Source organism: Rhinatrema bivittatum, chromosome 5, assembly GCF_901001135.1.
Source record: "Rhinatrema bivittatum chromosome 5, aRhiBiv1.1, whole genome shotgun sequence".
Lineage (NCBI taxonomy): Eukaryota > Metazoa > Chordata > Amphibia > Gymnophiona > Rhinatrematidae > Rhinatrema > Rhinatrema bivittatum.
Genome location: NC_042619.1, coordinates 9,996,003 through 10,017,469, shown reverse-complemented (window position 1 = coordinate 10,017,469; position 21,467 = coordinate 9,996,003). Strand labels below are relative to the sequence as shown.

Below are 21,467 nucleotides of genomic sequence, written 5' to 3'. Positions count from 1 at the left end.
TTCGGACCCCTACTCTGTTAGGAGAGGCAGAAGGAAGGGGAATTCCCTATTCTAGCTCCCCTTTCTTGTCCTTAACATCGGAAACCCTACCGTTTTATAGTCACCTTTGCCACCATAGCGGGAGGGTCACTGTCACAGGAGGGGTGGGGGTAGAATCAGCTCCCATCTGGCCTCATCTTGGGACGAGGACCCACCGGCTGCCTCCCTCATCAGAGGGGGATCTCACTGGGCTTCCTGCATCATCAGAGGGGATCTCACTGGGCTTCCTGTATCATCAGAGGGGGATCTTACTGGGCTGCCTGCATCATCAGAGGGGATCTTACTGGGCTTCCTGCATCATCAGAGGGGATCTCACTGGGCTGCCTGCATCATCAGAGGGGATCTCACTGGGCTTCCTGCATCATCAGAGGGGATCTCACTGGGCTACCTCCCTCATCAGAGGGGATCTCACTGGGCTTCCTGCATCATCAGAGGGGATCTCACTGGGCTTCCTGCATCATCAGAGGGGGATCTCACTGGGCTTCCTGTATCATCACAGGGGGATCTCACTGGGCTTCCTGCATCATCAGAGGGGATCTCACTGGGCTGCCTGCATCATCAGAGGGGATCTCACAGGACTGCCTCCCTCATCAGAGGGGGATCTCACTGGGCTGCCTCCCTCATCAGAGGGGATCTCACTGGGCTTCCTGCATCATCAGAGGGGATCTCACTGGGCTTCCTGCATCATCAGAGGGGGATCTCACTGGGCTTCCTGCATCATCAGAGGGGATCTCACTGGGCTGCCTCCCTCATCAGAGGGGATCTCACTGGGCTGCCTCCCTCATCAGAGCGGGATCTCACTGGGCTGCCTCCCTCATCAGAGGGGATCTCACTGGGCTGCCTCCATCATCAGAGGGGGATCTCACTGGGCTTCCTGCATCATCAGAGGGGGATCTCACTGGGCTGCCTCCATCATCAGAGGGGGATCTCACTGGGCTTCCTGTATCATCAGAGGGGGATCTCACTGGGCTGCCTCCCTCATCAGAGGGGATCTCACTGGGCTTCCTGTATCATCAGAGGGGATCTCACTGGGCTTCCTGCATCATCAGAGGGGATCTCACTGGGCTGCCTCCCTCATCAGAGGGGGATCTCACTGGGCTTCCTGTATCATCAGAGGGGATCTCACTGGGCTTCCTGCATCATCAGAGGGGATCTCACTGGGCTGCCTCCCTCATCAGAGGGGATCTCACTGGGCTTCCTGTATCATCAGAGGGGATCTCACTGGGCTTCCTGCATCATCAGAGGGGATCTCACTGGGCTTCCTGCATCATCAGAGGGGGATCTCACTGGGCTGCCTCCCTCATCAGAGGGGATCTCACTGGGCTTCCTGTATCATCAGAGGGGATCTCACTGGGCTCCCTCCATCATCAGAGGGGATCTCACTGGGCTTCCTCCATCATCAGAGGGGGATCTCACTGGGCTGCCTCCATCATCAGAGGGGGATCTCACTGGGCTGCCTCCCTCATCAGAGGGGATCTCACTGGGCTTCCTGTATCATCAGAGGGGATCTCACTGGGCTACCTCCATCATCAGAGGGGATCTCACTGGGCTTCCTGTATCATCAGAGGGGATCTCACTGGGCTGCCTGCATCATCAGAGGGGATCTCACTGGGCTGCCTGCATCATCAGAGGGGATCTCACTGGGCTTCCTGTATCATCAGAGGGGGATCTCAGTTAATTTCAGAAGTTACTTGAGTGCGGCTCCACTTTGAGGGGCTCCATGTGGGTCTCCGGCCACCTTCCCTTTGTTTCACAGTTTGGAAGAGAGACCGGTGGAGGCTTTCACTGTTTCCCCAGCTCTTCTTCTGTGCCTAGGAGTCCTCTCTGGGTTGGCATTGCCTGCTCTGTGGATGCTGGGGAGCCTCACAACCTTTCTGTTAATAATGTGGGAGCCTTGGGTTTGAAAGGATTAGGAATCGCCAGGCTCCCCTGTAGTTTGCATTTGGGGCTGAGGTGAGGTCTCTGCTCCCTATAGTTTCTGTGGGAGGATCTGTAGCAGCCCAGCTTGTTCTGCTTCCCAGTCTGCCCCTCCCTCCCCACTCCCCTCCCCCTCTGTCATCAGTGAGCACCTCCCTCCCCACTCTCCTCCCCCTCTGTCATCAGTGAGCCCCTCCCTCCCCACTCTCCTCCCCCTCTGTCATCAGTGAGCACCTCCCTCCCCACTCTCCTCCCCCTCTGTCATCAGTGAGCACCTCCCTCCCCACTCTCCTCCCCCTCTGTCATCAGTGAGCGCCTCCCTCCCCACTCTCCTCCCCCTCTGTCATCAGTGAGCGCCTCCCTCCCCACTCTCCTCCCCCTCTGTCATCAGTGACCGCCTTCCTCCCCACTCTCCTCCCCCTCTGTCATCAGTGAGCACCTCCCTCCCCACTCTCCTCCCCCTCTGTCATCAGTGAGCGCTGGCAGGAGGAGGGGGAGGGTTGTAGGGAAAGAGCCCGGCAAGGAAGGGAGGAAAGAGACTTTCTCTCCTGCAAGAGAGGAGCCCCCAAGGCGTTTCTAATCTGCTTCAGGGACCCCCAGAGAGAGGAGAATGCCTGCAGGAGCTGCTGCTCAGGTAGGAGATTGCAGGCAGTGCAGAGGCAGACCGGGCTTTAATAGCACCAGACCAGAGCTGGGCTTTGGGCTCCCTGTGAGAGAAATTGTTACTCAGGGATCCAGCACTTGAGATTGCAGGCACTGCAGAGGCAGACCGGGCTTTAATAGCACCAGACCAGAGCTGGGCTTTGGGCTCCCTGTGAGAGAAATTGTTACTCAGGGATCCAGCACTTGAGATTGCAGGCAGTGCAGAGGCAGACCGGGCTTTAATAGCACCAGACCAGAGCTGGGCTTTGGGCTCCCTGGGTGAGAAATTGTTACTCAGGATCCAGCACTTGAGATTGCAGGCACTGCAGAGGCAGACCGGGCTTTAATAGCACAGACCAGAGCTGGGCTTTGGGCTCCCTGTGTGAGAAATTGATACTCAGGGATCCAGCACTTGAGATTGCAGGTACTGCAGAGGCAGACCGGGCTTTAATAGCACCAGACCAGAGCTGGGCTTTGGGCTCCCTGGGTGAGAAATTGTTACTCAGGGATCCAGCACTTGAGATTGCAGGCACTGCAGAGGCAGACCGGGCTTTAATAGCACCAGACCAGAGCTGGGCTTTGGGCTCCCTGTGAGAGAAATTGTTACTCAGGATCCAGCACTTGAGATTGCAGGCACTGCAGAGGCAGACCGGGCTTTAATAGCACCAGACCAGAGCTGGGCTTTGGGCTCCCTGGGTGAGAAATTGTTACTCAGGGATCCCGCACTTGAGATTGCAGGCACTGCAGAGGCAGACCGGGCTTTAATAGCACCAGACCAGAGCTGGGCTTTGGGCTCCCTGTGTGAGAAATTGTTACTCAGGATCCAGCACTTGAGACTGCAGGCACTGCAGAGGCAGACCGGGCTTTAATAGCACCAGACCAGAGCTGGGCTTTGGGCTCCCTGTGTGAGAAATTGTTACTCAGGATCCAGCACTTGAGACTGCAGGCACTGCAGAGGCAGACCGGGCTTTAATAGCACCAGACCAGAGCTGGGCTTTGGGCTCCCTGTGTGAGAAATTGTTACTCAGGGATCCAGCACTTGAGATTGCAGGCACTGCAGAGGCAGACCGGGCTTTAATAGCACCAGACCAGAGCTGGGCTTTGGGCTCCCTGTGTGAGAAATTGTTACTCAGGATCCAGCACTTGAGATTGCAGGCAGTGCAGAGGCAGACCGGGCTTTAATAGCACCAGACCAGAGCTGGGCTTTGGGCTCCCTGTGTGAGAAATTGTTCCATAGGGATCCAGCACTTGAGATTGCAGGCAGTGCAGAGGCAGACCGGGCTTTAATAGCACCAGAGCAGAGCTGGGCTTTGGGCTCCCTGTGTGAGAAATTGTTACTCAGGGATCCAGCACTTGAGATTGCAGGCACTGCAGAGGCAGACCAGGCTTTAATAGCACCAGACCAGAGCTGGGCTTTGGGCTCCCTGTGAGAGAAATTGTTACTCAGGATCCAGCACTTGAGATTGCAGGCACTGCAGAGGCAGACCGGGCTTTAATACCACCCGACCAGAGCTGGGCTTTGGGCTCCCTGTGTGAGAAATTGTTACTCAGGATCCAGCACTTGAGATTGCAGGCACTGCAGAGGCAGACCGGGCTTTAATAGCACCAGAGCAGAGCTGGGCTTTGGGCTCCCTGTGTGAGAAATTGTTACTCAGGGATCCAGCACTTGAGATTACAGGCACTGCAGAGGCAGACCGGGCTTTAATAGCACCAGACCAGAGCTGGGCTTTGGGCTCCCTGTGTGAGAAATTGTTACTAAGGATCCAGCACTTGAGATTGCAGGCAGTGCAGAGGCAGACCGGGCTTTAATACCACCCGACCAGAGCTGGGCTTTGGGCTCCCTGGGTGAGAAATTGTTACTCAGGATCCAGCGCTTGTTTCCTTGCTGCTCCTGTGGGTGCAGGCTCAGGATCACCGTGGGCTGATCTTTCTCTGCTCCGTGTTGGCAGCAGCGCTGAATGTCAGCAGGGCAGCTTTAAACTTTGCCCCCTCGGGCAGTTATCAGTACCTGTGAGACCTGTGCCAGAATCTGAACCTGTGCCCTGCCCCTGGAAGGAGAGACCTGGGGACCAGAAACTGCCCTCTGACATCATGTGGGGGAGAATCCAGACAGACGTTTATGCAAATGTATCCATTTGGATTTGTTTACGTGACATCCAGGGGTCTTAGAACATAAGAACCTGCCATGCTGGGTCAGACCAAGGGTCCATCAAGCCCAGCATCCTGTTTCCAACAGAGGCCAAACCAGGCTACAAGTATCTGGCAGGTACCCAAACACTAAGATGCAATTAATAGCAGTGGCTATTTCCCAAGACAACTTGATTAATAACAGTTAATGGACTTTTTCTCCAACAACTTATTCAAACTCTTTTTAAAACCCAGCTACACTAACTGCACTAACCACATCCTCTGGCAACAAATTCCAGAACTTTATTGTGCGTTGAGTGAAAAAGAATTTTCTCCGATTAGTCGTAAATGTGCTACTTGCTAACTTCATGGAATGCCCCCTAGTCCTTCTATTATTCAAAAGTGTAAATAACCGATTCACATCTACCCATTCTAGACCTCTCATGATTTTAAACACCTCTTTCATATCCCCCCTCAACCATCTCTTCTCCAAGCTGAACAGCCCTAACCTCTTCAGCCTTTCCTCATAGGGGAGCTGTTCCATTCCCCTTCTTATTTTGGTTGCCCTTCTCTGTACCTTCTCCACCCAATTATATCTTTTTTGAGATGCAGAGAGCAGAATTGTTCACTGTATTCAATGTGCGGTCTCACCATGGAGCGATACAGAGGCATTATGACATTTTCCGTTCTATTCACCATTCCCTTTCTAATAATTCCCAACATTCTGTTTGCTTTTTTGACTGCCGCAGCACACTGAGCCCAGGCTCCTCCCTGTGGGCATAATCATCTCCACAGCACCCAAGAATCCACTCAAACACCCATAACCACAACAAGGAGGACCATGCAAGACTGGAATATTGGGCATCCAAATGGCAGATGAAATTTAATGTGGACAAGTGCAAGGTGCTGCATATAGGGAAAAATAACCCTTGCTGTAGTTACACAATCAGGCCGAAACAGTAAAAGTTGCGGGAGAGCAGGAGAGGGCCCTCTCTCCTGTGCGCGCGATTCAGTAAAAAAAAATATTCAAATTAGGGCCTGCAGTAAAAAGAGGCGCTAGGGACACTAGCGCGTCCCTATCGCCTCTTTTTTGACAGGAGCGGCGGCTGTCAACGAGTTTGACAGCCAACGCTAAGTTTTGCCGGCATTGGTTCTCAAATCCGCTGACAGCCAAGGGTTCGGAAACCAGACGCCGGCAAAATTGAGCGTCTGGTTTTCAACCCGCGAGCCGCGGGCCGATTTAAAAATTATTTTTAACTTTTGGGACCTCTGACTTAATATCGCCATTTGTAGGCGCTAATTTCTGAAAGTAAAATGTGCGGCTTGGCTGCACATTTTACTTACTGAATCACGCGGGAATAACTAATAGGGCCATCAACATGCATTTGCATGTTTATTTAGGATTTGTTCTATACCGGCATTCATGATACAATCACATCATGCTGGTTTTTACAATTAACAGAGGGCGAAAACAGTAAAAGAACTGGAACAAGTGAGAGGAAACATTGAAGTTACAATAAACAAAGGATGATCAAAACTGGGAAGAGAAGGAAAGACTACAGGAACTTAACATAAGAGAGGAGAATTACTTACAATGTTCTGAAATGGCTGACTGTGGATGTTGATGAATTGAGATTCAGTTGGAGTCGGGAAAGGCTTGGTTAAACAGCCAAGTCTTGAGCCTTTTTCTAAAAGTTGGCAGGCAGGGCTCCTGTCGGAGATCAGGTGGAATGGAGTTCCAGAACGATGGTCCAGCTGTTGAGAAGGTCCGATCTCGCAATGTTAGATGGATGCATGTTCTTATTGTACATCGCCTACAGTCTTGCACAACTGGCGATTTAAGAAATTTCAATAAATTGTAAACTGTACTGAGAAAGCACTGCGTACGTCTAGCACTGCTGTGCCCATGAGAAAAAAAGCCCGAAACTAATAGCGCCCATGTTGCTGTGCCCGAAACTAATAGCGCCCATGTTGCTGTGCCTGAAACTAATAGCGCCCATGTTGCTGTGCCCGAAACTAATAGCGCCCATGTTGCTGGCGCTATTAGTTTCGGGGAGGGGGGGTTGGACGCGCGATTCAGTAAGTAAAATGTGCAGCCAAGCCGCACATTTAACTTTCAGAAATTAGCGCCTACCCAAAGGTAGGCGTCAATTTCTGCCGGCATCGGGAAAGTGCACAGAAAAGCAGTTTTTACTGCTTTTCTGTGCACCCTCTGATTTAATATCATGGCGCTATTAAGTCGGAGGTCCCGAAAGTTAAAAATAATTAAAAATTAAAAATTTTTTTTTAATTTGGCCTGCGGCTCGCGGGTTGAAAACCAGACGCCCAATTTTGCCGGCGTCCGGTTTCTGAGCACTTGGCTGTCAGAAGGTTTGATAACCGACGCCGGCAAAATTGAGTTGGTAGCTGTATAGGTGGCAATTCCAGCAGGTAGAACTGGTTGAGTCCAGGCACCGAGGCAGGGAGAGCAGGCCCTCGAGGAGCGAGTACCTGATCCAGTAAGGCACCTGAAAGAAAGCAAAGGGCCCCCGAGGAGCGGGTTCCCAGGTTAGAGAATAACCCCGAAGGGAAGAGAGGGCTTCCAGCGGCAGCACGGAAGCGGCAGAGCAGCTCAGAGCGGAGCGAATCCAATCCTTGCTAACTCGATGAGCTAGCAAACAAGGGCAGGCTAAATACCCGGATGGCGTGACGTCACCCCCGAGGTTCCCTCCGTGACATGGATAAAGACGTGGGTGGTGTGCGCGTGCACGCGTACCTTAGGAGGCCCTTAGGAGAAACATGGCGTGAGGCTTTGCCATAGCGGTTCCGGGGACGCCCGGGAGCGCGGCTTGCAGACGCGGCGGTAGCCATCTTCCCAAGGCTAGCGGGGAGAGCAGAGAAAAAGGTGAGGCACAAAGGTCGAAGCCATCTGAGACCGACAGACGCAGCACTCCTGTAATGTATCACAATCCATTTGTGATTTAACTACTCTGAATAATTTTGTATCATCCGCAAATTTGATAACCTCACTCGTGATCCCTGAGGCACTCCACTGTTTACCCCTTTCCACTGAGAAAATTGACCATTTAATCCTACTCTCTGTTTCCTGACTTTTAACCAGTTTGCAATCCAGGAAAGGACATCGCCTCCTATCCCATGACTTTTTAGTTTTCTTAGAAACCTCTCATGAGGAACTTTGTCAAACGTCTTCTGAAAATCCAAATACACTACATCTACCGGTTCACCTTTATCCACATGTTTATTAACCCCTTCAAAAAAATGAAGCAGATTTGTTTGGCAAGACTTGCCTTAGGTAAATCAACGCTGACTGTGTTACATTAAACCATGTCTTTCTATATGCTCTACGATTTTGATCTTTAGAATAGTTTCCACTATTTTTCCCGGCACTGAAGTCAGGCTCACTGGTCTATAGTTACCTGGATCACCCCTGGAGCCCTTTTTTACATTGGCCACCCTCCAGTCTTCAGGTACAATGGATGATTTTAATGATAGGTTACAAATTTTAACTAATAGATCAGAAATTTCATTTTTTAGTTCCTTCAGAACCCTAGGATGCATACCATCCGGTCCAGGTGATTTGCTACTCTTTAGTTTGTCAATCTGACCTACTACATCTTCCTGGTTCACAGTGATTTGGTTCAGTTCGTCTGACTCATCAGCCTTGAAAACCATCTCTGGAACTGGTATCTCCCCAACTTCCTCATTAGTAAACAGGGAAGCAAAGAATTCATTTAGTCTTTCTGCAATGGCCTTTTTCCTAGCGTGTAGCAGATGGACTCAGGACCAATGGGTATAGTGTACTCCTGATAGCAGTTGGAGGCGGATCAGATTTGAATCTGACGTCAGCCCCTAGTACATATTCCCCTGCAGGAAGTGCAGCTCTTCAGTATTTTCCGTCTCCATAGCAGTTAGGGACTATCTGCACACTCTCACAGCGTTAGAACCAACTCAAAGAAGAAAACCCAAAATTTGAAGAAAACCTACCTCTGAAGGCGAGCCCCGCTCTCCTGCGGTGATACCCTCGGGTCCCTCCCCCAGTTGAGATTTCCTGAGGTGATTTCCGTGGCCCTTCGGAGGTAAGCCTCGGTCTGACAGCCGAATTGCGGCGGGGACCAAGCTCCCGATCCCGGGCGCAGCTGAGAGGCAGCGGGTGCACCCTCGAGCACGGCGGTGAAGGTATTTGCCCTCTCCCTCCACAGCCGGAGACCGCCCGGAACGAAACCGGGAAGCGCTGAAGACAAGGTAAGGTAGAGATCTTCAGCGTCGACTTCGGTCTCCGAGGTTCGAGGAGTCACACAGGTCACCGGCCGGGACCAGTGCCGCCAGGTTGATCCGCCCTAGCAGGGCCAGGCCCCGGTTAGTTTCAAGTGTCTACCCACGTGGAGACCCTCCGAGGTGATCGCCATATTGCCCGCGTGGTCGCCGTCGCCATCTTGGCCCTAATCACCGCTCCGTTCGCCCGAGCGCATAAGTCTAGCTAGGCGCACAAATTACATGTGCACATAAAGTTACATGCACAAGGGCCGGGCACATAAGTTATACGCGCGCCGCACGCCTACCGGGCTGAGCGCATAACCACGACTTGGGCGCACAACCCACACACATACCTTAGATGCGCCGGAGCACATAAGGGGTTTACGCGCCGATAAACATGGCACCACCGGAAACACAGATAAAGGCTCAAGGCCTCTGCCCAACATGCCATATCAGAGCCGCACAAAGCGAGGAGGCCAACGCCCTGTGTGCTCAGTGCGAGGAGGCCCTGGGAGATCCAGCCCAGTCCCACCCAGGGCCGAGTAATAGCTCCTTGGTGGGTACCCCGGACCTAGCAAATCCCAGTGGGACACCCCCGCAGGCGGGGACCCCCAGGGACCCAGCGCCGCTTGGCTTGGATCCAGCGTCTATCTCATGGGTGGAGTTCTTCAAAGGGCTACATACCTTTGTTCAAATGCAAACGGAACCTCTGACTGATCAGCCACACTTGCTGCCAGAAGACCTGCAGGCCCCAGGCTCCTCGAGGCCTAGACATAGGTTTCCATCACCCAGAAGCCCCACCTATGGGGACACGGACTACTCTGAAGAGGAAGCAGAGCCCCTAGAAGAGGGGGAACCTCCCCCGGGGACAGAGCCTCACCGAACCATGAGACGCTTTTTCACCAAGGATGAGCTTCCCTGATCTGGTCACTCACAGCCTGAAGGAGCTTGCCATCCCGGGCTCAGGTGCTTCGGGGGAGCCTAAGCCGAATTCCCTGCTAGAGGGCCTCCGCCAGACCTCTCGCCATTTCCCTCTGTTAGAAGCCGTCCAGCAGCTAATTGACCTGGAATTTAGTGCTCCAGAGTCCTCTTTCAAAGTGGGACAGGCTATGGGAGCCATGTACCCTCTGGACCCTGCGGCCAAAGACCTCCTGACATGCCCAAAAGTTGATGCAATGGTCTGCGCGGGCTCGACGCGCACTACTATCCCAGTGGAGGGAGGAGCAGCGCTCAAAGACGCACATGACCGGCATCTGGAATCCATCCTTAAACAGTCTTTCGACGTAGCCGCTATGTCCCTACAAATAGCGGCCTGCTGCACCCTAGTGACATGTGCCTGCCTATCTCAGACCAAGAGCAACACTCCTGGGGAAGCCATGGAACCAGCAGTATCATTCCTTGTGGATGCTGCTTCCGACCTGGTGCATACTGCGGCCAGAAGAGTGTCATCTGCGGTGGCTGCCAGGAGACAACTCTGGCTCCGAAGCTGGTCAGCCGACGCATCTTCCAAAACTCGCCTCACAAGGGTGCCCTTCAAAGGATCCCTCCTGTTCGGCAGCGACCTAGAGAAACTGGCCAACAAATGAGGCGAGTCCCCATTGCTGCGCCTACCAGAGGACAGGACTAAGAGAAACCAACGACCCTTTCCCCAATCATCCAGGGGCAAAAGCTCTCAGCGCTTCAATCCATACAGAAACAACTATCAAGCGCCCCGACCTTCAGGCAGGAACCAGCCCTTTCGGAACAAGCACAACAAGAGGGGAGCCAGCTCGGGTGCAGGCCCCAGCCGTACCCCACAATGAGATTCAGCTGACCCTTGCAAGGGACGAAGCCATAGGGGCAGACTAGCCCTATTCTACCACAGATGGGTCGAGATAACTTCGGACAAGTGGGTCCTAGCCATCATTCGGGAGGGGTACTACCTGGATTTCCTGCAAACCCCTCCGGACAAGTTTGTGAAATCCCCCTGCCACGACCTCTTCAAGAGGGTGGCAGTGGAAGCTACACGGACCAGGCTACTGGCCCTCAAGGTCATCACCCGAGTGCCTCCACAAGAAATAAATACTGGGCATTATTCAATTTATTTTATCATCCCCAAGAAAGAGGAGGATGTTCAGGCCCATCCTGGACCTCAAGTCAGTCATCCACCACCTAAGGATTCCCTGCTTCCGCAGGGAAACCCTACGCTCCGTAATAAGGGCGATACAACCGGAAGAGTTTCTCACATTCCTGGACCTTTCGGAAGCCTACCTACACATCCCAATTCATCAGGAACACCAGCGCTATCTACGCTTCAAAATCCTGGACCGTCACTACCAGTTTCAAGCACTACCCTTCGGGTTAGCCACAGCACCTTGGACGTTCACCAAGATCATAGTGGTGGTGGCGGCAACACTGAGGAAGGAAGGAGTCCTCGTACACTCTTACCTAGACAAATGGCTAATCAGGGCAAAATCCCCAGAGGAAAGCCGCCAAGCAACCAACAGAGTCAAAACTGTACTGGAGAGCCTAGGTTGGGTGGTAAACACAAACAAAAGTTGTCTACAGCCCTCACAGTCTCTAGAATACCTAGGAGTCCGATTCGACACCAAAGAAGACAAGGTCAGCCTGACTCCCACAGGGAGATCAAAACTGTGGAACCGGTTACAAATCCTACTGAGCGAACCTCGTCCCACAGCATGGGACCACCTGCAAGTACTCGGTCTGATGGCATCCACCCTGGAAGTAGTGCCATGGGCGCGAGCTCACATGAGACCCCTGCAGCACTCACTTCTATCACGATGGAGTCCACGGTCTCAGAATTACCTGTACGTCGATCACTCCCGGGCAGAGTCCGGACCCAGCTATGGTGGTGGCTGCAAGCCAACCACCTGAGCCGGGGTACAAGGCTATCCTCCCCAACATGGACCCTACTCACCACAGATGCCAGCCTACGAGGATGGGGAGCACACTGCGAGGAGTTAACCGCCCTAGGGCAGTGGAACGCAGAAGAAGCGGGATGGAACATCAACCGCCTAGAAGCACGGGCAGTCAGACTAGCCTGTCTACGATTCACTCACAGACTCCAAGACAAAGCGGTCAGACTAATGTCTGACAACACCACAACAGTGGCCTCCATCAACCGGCATTGGGGAACCAGAAGCCAGCTGGTGTCTCTGGAAATAGACCCCCTAATGGCCTGGGTGGGAGTGAACCTCCAGGAGATCTCGGCCGTCCACATCGCCGGGAAAGACAACATCACGGCGGACTACCTCAGCAGGGAAAGTCTAGACCCAGGAGAATGGAAGCTGTCGTCCACAGCGTTCCAACTGATAGTGAACCAGTGGGGGACACCGGACATGGACCTTCTGGCAAACCGATCCAACGCCTAAGTACCCAGGTACTTCAGCCGCAGGCGGGAACCTCAGTCCCAGGGTATTGATGCCCTGGTACAGACCTGGCCACAGGGGACCCTATTATATGCATTCCTGCCGTGGCCCCTATTGGGCGCAATCATTCACAAGATACAACTACACAGGGGACTAGTCCTTCTAGTGGCTCCGGACTGGCCAAGAAGACCGTGGTACGCAGACATGAGAACACTACTGGCAGGGAACCCCCCTACCACTGCCTCCACACAGAGACCTGCTACAGCAAGGACTGATCCTCCACAAGGATCCAGCTCAATTCTCTCTTACGGCCTGGCCCTTGAGAGGGCTCGCCTGAGAAAGAGTGGATACTCGGGGGCCGTAATCAACACCTACTCCGAGCACGCAAGTTCTCCACATCCCTAACGTATATAAGGATTTGGAGAGTATTTGAAGCCTGGTGTGAAGGCCATGACATCCAGCCACGCTCAAGTAAAATTCCCATAATCCTAGAATTCTTACAGAACGGCCTACAGAAAGGGCTGTCCCTCAACTCCATCAAGGTACAGGTTGCCGCATTGTCATGCTACGGCTCCAAGAGCGAGGGCAACAGCATAGCTTCTCACCCGGACGTGTCACGCTTCCTGAAAGGAGTCAAGCACATCCGCCCACCACTAAAGTGGCCGGTACCTCTTTGGAATCTCAACCTGGTCCTGGATTTTCTAGCAGGAACCTCCTTCAGGCCCTTCCGAGGGCTGTCCCTCTGCCTGCTAACGTTAAACATGGGTTAATATTGTTGATGAAGTTGAAAATTAGAGTTAATACTTTATAATGGATTCTGAATTGTACAGGAAGCCCGTGTAGTGCTATCAGTGAAGGGGTAATGTGTTCGAATTTCCTTGTCCCTAGTAAAAGCCTAACAGATACATTTTGAAGTAACTGCAGTGGGTTTAGAAGACCTGAGGGTAGGTCTAGTAATAGTGAGTTGCAATAGTCCAAGTTTAAGAATATTAGTGTTTGTAAGACAGTGCGGAAGTCCTGTATTGTTAGCAGTGGTTTCAACCAATGTAATATTCTCAGCTTGGCGTATCCTATTTTGATTAATTAGTTTATATGCTTTTTCATGGTGAAGTTCTCATAGATCTGAATTCCTAGGTCTCATACTTGATCTGATGGAGTCATTTTATTAATTCCTAGGTCCAGAGTTGGCGGTTTTATTATCATGTTATCTCTCCTTAACCACACAATTTTGTTTTTTTGGGGGTTTAGAGTTGGTTTTAGTTGAGAACGTTTTTGTTGTATGGCCTTCATGTATGTTGACAGAGACAACGCGGTTTTTTCAAATGTTTTGTAAAAGGGCTGTAGAATTGTATGTCATCTGCATATAGGAAGAAGTTGATTCTTAGATTTGCTAGCAATGTGCATACAGGCAGCAAGTAGATGTTGAAAAGTGTGGCCGAGAGTGCTGAGCCCTGGGGGACACCTGTATCGATTGAGAAGGTGTCAGAAATATGATTACTCAGTTTGACTTGGAATGTCCTCTCTTTTAGGAAGGAAGAGAACCATTTGTTGTCATTTCCGTCTATTCCAATTTCTCTTAGCTGGTGGTATAACAGGGTATGGTCACCTGTGTCGAATGCTGCTGTTAGATCAGTTAGTACCAGGATAAAACCCTTGGCTAAGGAAATGAGAAGGGTTTCTGTTAAGTGATTTTTTTCTGAATCTGACTTAGCTTGGGTATAGTATATTGTTGTCTTCTAGGTGGTTCTCTAAATGTGATGGCACTGCTTTTTCTAGGACTTTAGCAATGAATGGCAGGTTGGATATTGGTTGGTAATTGTGCCATTTTTATTTTTTAGGATTGGTTTAATCCCTGCTTGTTTTGCCTTATCAGGGACTAATCCCTCAGCAAGCGAGCTGTTTATTATGCTTTTGAATATCGGAGTTATTATGCTGTTTACTGTTTTCAGGGCATTTGCAGGCATGGGGTCTAGTGGGTGGGTTGCAGGCTTCATTTTTGTGATGATTTGGTTTATTTCAAATTTAGGTACTGGGTCAGATGAGTTCCATTTCACTTGGTCACATTTGTCTTCAGGCTCTTTTGTTGGTAAGCAGGTGGAGAATTGGGATTTTAGTGTTTTTAGTTTGTTTAATAGCGGGGTAGCATATTTGTTGCATGAGTTTTTTGAAAAGTCGTGGTTATTAGAGATGGAGGAGGATGGGTCCTTGGTTAGGTTTTTGACTGTTTCGAATGGCAACTTGGAATTAAATATTGCACCATGAATGTGTTTTGCGAGGTATTCTTTTTTTGCTTTATTGATTTGTATCTGGTATTTTGTTGTTAAAGATTTGTATTTTTCTAGGGATATCATCGATTGGCATTTTCCGCCATTGCGTTTCAGATTTTCTCAGGGCATGCTGAGTGTGTCTTAGCTCCTCGCTATACCAAGGTTTCCTTTGTTTAGTTGTGTAGCCTTCATTTTGGAATTGGGTTATATATCAGACCGATATGTAGAATTGGTGATTTTAGAATTGCCACTTCATTTGGGGGGCTTATCTCAACTTTGTAGGGTATAAGTTTTTTTTACAGGTTATTAGTAGACCCCCACCTTTTCGTTTGTGTCTGTGGAAGTGAAAGATATCATAGTTGGGGTTTAGGAGCACATTATCACTTTCTTTCAGCCATGTCTCAGTAATGCAGAAGATAGAGGGGTTTATTTCCTCTAGTAGGTCATTTATCAGTGGGATTTTTATTTTTTTATGGCGATTGCACATTTAGAAGTAGAAGAGTAATCATCAGGCAGGGAGAAACTTTACAAGAGTGGCTTCTTATCTTAGGATAAATCAGGTTTTCGCCCTCTTTGCCTGTGTGTTGAAGTTCTCTGATGGTTTCTATATATTTCTCGTCCTCTTACGGTTTCTATTAGGTGGACGGGTTCCTTTTTAGGATATGCTTTTTTTGTGGCCGAGGTTTAAGTTAATTTGAGTTTATTTACTTCAAGCCCGCACAAAGGGGCGCAGCGTTGCTGTGGTGGTTCTGAGACGGCAGTGGGTGGGCTGGTCTCAGCGGCGCTGGGTTCGCTCCTCACCTCCTCATTTCACGGGGGGAGGGGCATCCTCGGTAACACCCTCCCTCCACCTCCCAATGTTCCCGGTGCCGGTAGTGGTGCTTACAGTGCGGCCAGGTAGGCCCTTCACTGCATTGGAAAATGAAGAAGCTGTAGCAATGGAGAATGAAGTGGTATCTAAAAGGAAAGAAAAAACCCAATGTGCACAGCAATTCCATAATACAACCAAAAATCATAAGAAAAAGCTCATTGTACTGGGTGACATAGTCATCAGAGACAGTAATTTGGGAATTCTTTTTGAGGGGAACACTATATTTAAAAGTCTTCCGGGATCATAGGCTGATAGAAATGCTAATCAGATAGTCAAAGCAATCAATGAAGAAAGTAAGTTGACATTATCAACCATCTGGGAACCAACGGCCTTGCTAGAAACAACTTCCAAGCAGTACAGAGAGATTTCCAGACTCTGGCGAAGCAGATCAGTCACATGGCGACAACCATTGCCTTTTCAGAAGTGTGACCTGCTCATGGAAAGGGGAAGGAGAGGCTAAGCCATATAGATAAATTCAATTCATGGCTCAAATCCTGGTGTAAGGAAGAAAGTTTTGGATCTATTGGGGGCTGGGACCATGTATGGAACAGTAAAAGGCTCTTTGTCAAAGATGGCTTACATCTGTTTGGCAGGAAAAGGATCCTAAGAGATAAATTCAAATCATATACCATGAGACATTTAAACTAGAGATGGGGGTAGCAGAAGGAAATTCAAAAGTCATGCCCAACATTAACAAAAATCAGCTGAATAGGGCAGAAAAGGTGTCCAAGAAGAGAAGCTGGAAAGCTATGAACACAAATGCTCGTAGTCTGGGTAATAAAATCCCAGACCTGCAGGCTCTAATGGTGAAAGCGGACCTGGACTTCGTTGCTGTTACGGAGACGTGGTTCACAGAGTCACGTGACTGGGATACGGCCATCCCTGGCTATAACTTATTAAGGAAGGACAGAGAGGACAAGAGAGGGGGAGGAGTAGCGCTTTATGTCAGAAACAATATCCAAGCAATTGAAAGGCAAGGGACGTGGGGTAGGAAAGAGCCTAAAAAAAGAAGATGGTGCTTCCATGTTTACTGGGTGTGATCTATAGGCCTCCAATTTAGACAGAAGAGCTGGATAGAGATCTGGTTGAAGACATCCAAAAGGTGGGAATGAAGAGAGAAGTGTTGCTCTCTGCTGGATGTAGACTGGGGTATCCCTTCTATGGAATCTGCAAAAGGTAGAGAGATAGTTGATGACCTTCAAGGGGCTTTGTTCAAACAAATGGTACTGGAACCCATGAGGGAGTGTGTGATACTCAACCCTAGTGCTCAAAAATGGGAATAATGTCTGCATAAATGCCCACCTGAGCACAAGTGATCATCAGACTATGGTTTAATATAGCAAATAAGGTACAGATAAGATGCAGAGAAGCCCCGAGTTTTGAATTTCAAAAATACAGACTTTGACAAAATGGGGATGTACCACGAGGAAGAAGTAGAAGCCTGGGTGAAAATGGGCGAGGTGGAACAACAATGGGCCAAATTAAAAGGCGCTTTTACAAAGGCAGCAAATCTCTGTTAGAAAAGTAAACAAAAGTAAGAGGAAAAGGAAACCGATCTGGTTCTCAAAGGAGATGGGTGAAAAAATAAAAGCAAAAAGAACAGCGTTCAAGAAGTATAAAAGATCCCAAAAAGAGGAACACAGGGAAGAAGATCTGGTGAAACTGAGGGAGACGAAGAAATCAGGAAAGCAAAAGGTCAAGTAGAAGAAAGGATGGCCAAAGAAGTAAAGAGTGGTGACAAAACATTTTCCAGATGTATCAGAGAAAGAAGGAAAGCCCGATAGTGAACTTGAAAGGTGACAAGGAACAATGGCAGAAATATTAAACAAATACTTCAGTTCTGTGTTCACTAAAGAAGACCCTGGAGAAGGACCATTGCTGGTTGACAAGACCATAAAAGGGAATGGGTAGACACAACTCTTTTTACAGAAGAGAATATATGGGACGAGCTAGGAAAACTGAAACTTGATAAGGCCATGGGGCCTGATGAGGTTCATCCCAGGATACCGAGGGAGCTCAGAGATGTGCTGGCGGCTCCGCTGAGTGACCTGCTCAATAGATCCCTGGAGTGGTGCTGCAAAATTGGAGAAGAACAGTGTGATCCCGCTTCATAAGAGTAGTAGCAGAGAGGAGGCTGGAACCTACAGGCCGGTTAGCCTCACTTTGGTGGTAGGAAAATTAATGGAGATGCTGCCGCTGAATGACCTCCTGCAGTCGATCTCCTGCCGGCGCCATTTTCCGTACGGAAAACTATTCGCGGCAGGAAATCGCTCCTTGACCCCCGCTGGACCCCCAGGAACTTTTGGCCAGCTTGGGGGGGCCTCCTGACCCCCACAAGACTTGCCAAAAGTCCAGCGGGGGTCCGGAACGACCTCCTTCGTTGAATCGTTTTGGTCTATGGCCGCCGCCATTTTGTGGCGGCCATTTTGCAAAATGGCGCCGGCTGAAGACTACACGATTTAGTGTGCCGGTTTTCCTGCTCTCCCCCTTCCCCCGATTTAGCTACGGACCGCCGCTACGGAGGTAATTTAAGCTATGGACCGCCGCTACGGACCCCAGGTAATTTAAGGCATTTGGGGGGGGGGATTTAATTTAAAGGGTCGGGGTGGGTTTTAGGGGGTTTTAGTTGCCGTGTTTTAGTGTGCCACTGGACCCCCAGGTAATTTAAGGCATTTGGGGGGGGTTCGGGAGGGTGGGGGATTTAATTTAAAGGGTCGGGGGTGGGTTTTAGGGGGTTTTAGTGTGCCGGCTCACGATTTTAACGATTTTCAAGATACTTTACACACCCAAACGGCAACAATACGATTCCTTCCCCCTCCCAGCCGAAATCGATCGTTAAGACGATCGAGGACACGATTCACATCTCTAGTGAATACCTTGAATGCTCTTTTGGAGAAAGGTGGTCAAGACAAAAACAGAGAGAGAATTCAAAGGGGCATGGGATGAAAGCTGTGGATCCCTAAAGGCTGGAGGATGGAAGTGAAGAAAAGAGTGAATGGGGGTAACTTTTGATGCAACTCCAACATTGCTCTCTGCTTCAATGGCAGGGAGAAAAGGGGAATTGAATTCAGACAACAACCAACAACGGGGTAACCTGCATGGAGCAGCAGTTACTACTCTTAGCAGATAGCATGGGATTACTACCCTTAAGAAATAAGTCTTGATGCTTTTGATGCAATTGCAATATCCTTCTCTGCTTTGATGAGGAGGGGGCATGAAAGAGGAATTGGATTCTGAGACAACCAACATGAGCCCTGCCTTTTTTACAGTCTGGGGTACTGATGTGCAGACTCAAGGGAAAAAAAACACAGGACTGCTTTTACGGCCAAGAGCTTCACGACCTATAGTTAAAGACGTATCACCTTCTGGATCGATTATCCTAAAGCTTCAAGGTGCAAGCAGATAAACAAACATCACCTTGCACCTCTCTTGCACCCAGGAAGTCTGGTTTGGCTAAATACCAAAAACTCCAGTTAAAGATGCCCTTCTGCTTGATTGAGCCTGTCCCGGTGATGTCACAACTGGGCTTGGTAGCCTACAAAATCTGGTTACCAGTGTCTCTCAGAGTGCACAATGTATTCCATGTTTCAGTACTCAAACCAGTGTCTTTCTCTTGGCTGAATAGACCACCACCCCAGACTCTGGAGATAAAAGCAGAAAAAGATGCCCAGTATGAGGTACAGGAAATTCTGGATGACCACAGAGTTCAAAATCAGCTACAGTATCTCTTAGCCTGGAAAGGCTATGATCCAAAGGAGAACCCATGGGAGCTGGCCACCAACCTCCAAGCCCCATAGCTAATACAGAACATTCACCAGTGATTTCCCAGGAAACCCAGACCCAGAAGTCTGGGGACAAGGCTTTGGAAGGAGCGTACGGTCACGTCTGGTAGCTCGTGAACCATCTCTGATCCGACCTGCTGATTTCAACACCACCGTTCTTGCATTATGGCGGGGAACCTGCTGCATTCTTCTGAGGCTGCTCAGCTTGGCCATGCCACTCTCCTCCCGGCCTTTCCTTAGGTACACATACACCAGATGCTGACTGCCTTAAAGGGCCTGTGACGGGAAGACGGCCACAGTGCCTGCTGATGACATCACTAGTCTTCCCCTATATAAGGCCACTTCACTATAACTCTGACACCCTGTTGTGCCTTGTATCCCAGTGCATGTTGCTAGTTCTCGTGTCTAGTTCCTTGCTTTTTCTGTCTTTCCCGTGCCTCGTCCTTGCCTTATTCATGACCTAGCCTTGTCTTCTTTATCCTGTTTGTCCTGTTGCCCTCAATTCTTGTCTCCCTGGATCTTGGGCTTGGCTCAAACCCCGATCTTGCTTTGTCTATAGCCTGTCCCAACTTCTGGCCTGCTACCTGCCCCGACCTTCCCCTGGATTTGGACTCGCTCTCTTGGAAAACCCTAGACCTAATACCTGCTGACCGCCAGAAACCAAGGGCTCAACTTGTGGTGGAGGCAGCTGGTATAAGCAAAGCTCCAGCCAGTCCTGCCCAGGGACTCTTCCAGCTGTTGGTGTGGGCCTAGTGAGAACTCTCTCTAGGCGGCGCCAAACAAACCGCAGCTTCCAGGGTCCGCTTTTCCCACCATCATTACAGGAGCCTTCAGCTAGAACAAAATATGCAGTGTAAGCTTCCCATTCTGATCATCTGCTCCTCCCAGTCCTCTGCCTCCTGGTGAAGGGTTTCTTACCACACAGTGAATGAAATAATGAATGTAAATGTCTCCAGTTTTAGGAATTATTAGTCGTACAGTGTAAGAGAGGTGCAATTATATTACAAGTAGGATAATTGTTAAACATCTAGCAATACTGGTACAGAGCCAGCAGGAGGCAGTGATGGGATGAAGGAGGCGGGGCCTTCAGTCCTCTCCCTCAGGGACAGGCCAAAGTGAGGTTACACGCTGGGGTTCTTATGGCCACACCTTCTAGATAAGTGATTGGCTTGTCTGACTCCAGGGCATCTCTGGCTATGTCAGAATGCGTTTCAAGCTTTTATTGGCCTAATCAATGTGTTTCAGGTGCCAGTGACCTTTGAGGACATCGCCGTCTATTTCTCCCAGGAGGAGTGGCAGCGTTTAGAAGAAGGGCAGAAGGAGCTGTACAAGGAGGTGATGAAGGAGAATTATGAGACCCTGAGCTCGCTGGGTAAGGGATCATTTTACAGGTTTATTAGCAGTGAATTCTGAGTGTGAGGGCTCCTGGTGTCACCTGGTGAGAACGTGAGAAAGTGAGCGAGGGCTGCAGGGATCACTTTGCTTCCTGTCAGCTGTAACCATGCAGCAGATGCAACATGACCAGGGGGTAAAAAGCAACACGGGGCTGTGTCAGGGGGTTATAGTGAGGGTAGAATGGATGTCACACGGGGCTGTGTCAGGGGGTTATAGTGAGGGTAGAATGGATGTCACACGGGGCTGTGTCAGGGAGTTACAGTGAGGGTAGAATGGATGTCACACGGGGCTGTGTCAGGGGTTATAGTGAGGGTAGAATGGATGTCACACGGGGCTGTGTCAGGGGGTTATAGTGAGGGTAGAATGGATGTCACACGGGGCTGTGTCAGGGGTTATAGTGAGGGTAGAATGGATGTCACACAGGGCTGTGTCAGGGGTTATAGTGAGGGTAGAATGGATGTCACACGGGGCTGTGTCAGGGGTTATAGTGAGGGTAGAATGGATGTCACACGGGGCTGTGTCAGGGGTTATAGTGAGGGTAGAATGGATGTCACACGGGGCTGTGTCAGGGGTTATAGTGAGGGTAGAATGGATGTCACACGGGGCTGTGTCAGGGGGTTATAGTGAGGGTAGAATGGATGTCACACGGGGCTGTGTCAGGGGTTATAGTGAGGGTAGAATGGATGTCACACGGGGCTGTGTCAGGGGTTACAGTGAGGGTAGAATGGATGTCACACGGGGCTGTGTCTGGGGTTACAGTGAGGGTAGAATGGATGTCACACGGGGTTGTGTAAGGGGTTATAGT

The 21,467-nt window shown here is 50.1% G+C and overlaps 1 protein-coding gene across 2 annotated transcripts in view; it reads left to right on the top strand.

The window, feature by feature from the left end:
* The first annotated feature begins 2,456 nt into the window (after positions 1 to 2,456).
* The window catches only part of LOC115091794 (gastrula zinc finger protein XlCGF26.1-like), a 33,397-nt gene continuing 14,386 nt past the window's right edge, over positions 2,457 to 21,467 (top strand). For both annotated transcript variants that reach the window (XM_029602006.1, XM_029602007.1), the window contains exons 1-2: positions 2,457 to 2,590; positions 20,513 to 20,639. In XM_029602006.1, the coding sequence (XP_029457866.1) occupies positions 2,567 to 2,590; positions 20,513 to 20,639 (151 nt within the window). In that variant the 5' untranslated portion in view covers positions 2,457 to 2,566. The remainder of the gene's footprint in view (positions 2,591 to 20,512; positions 20,640 to 21,467) is intronic.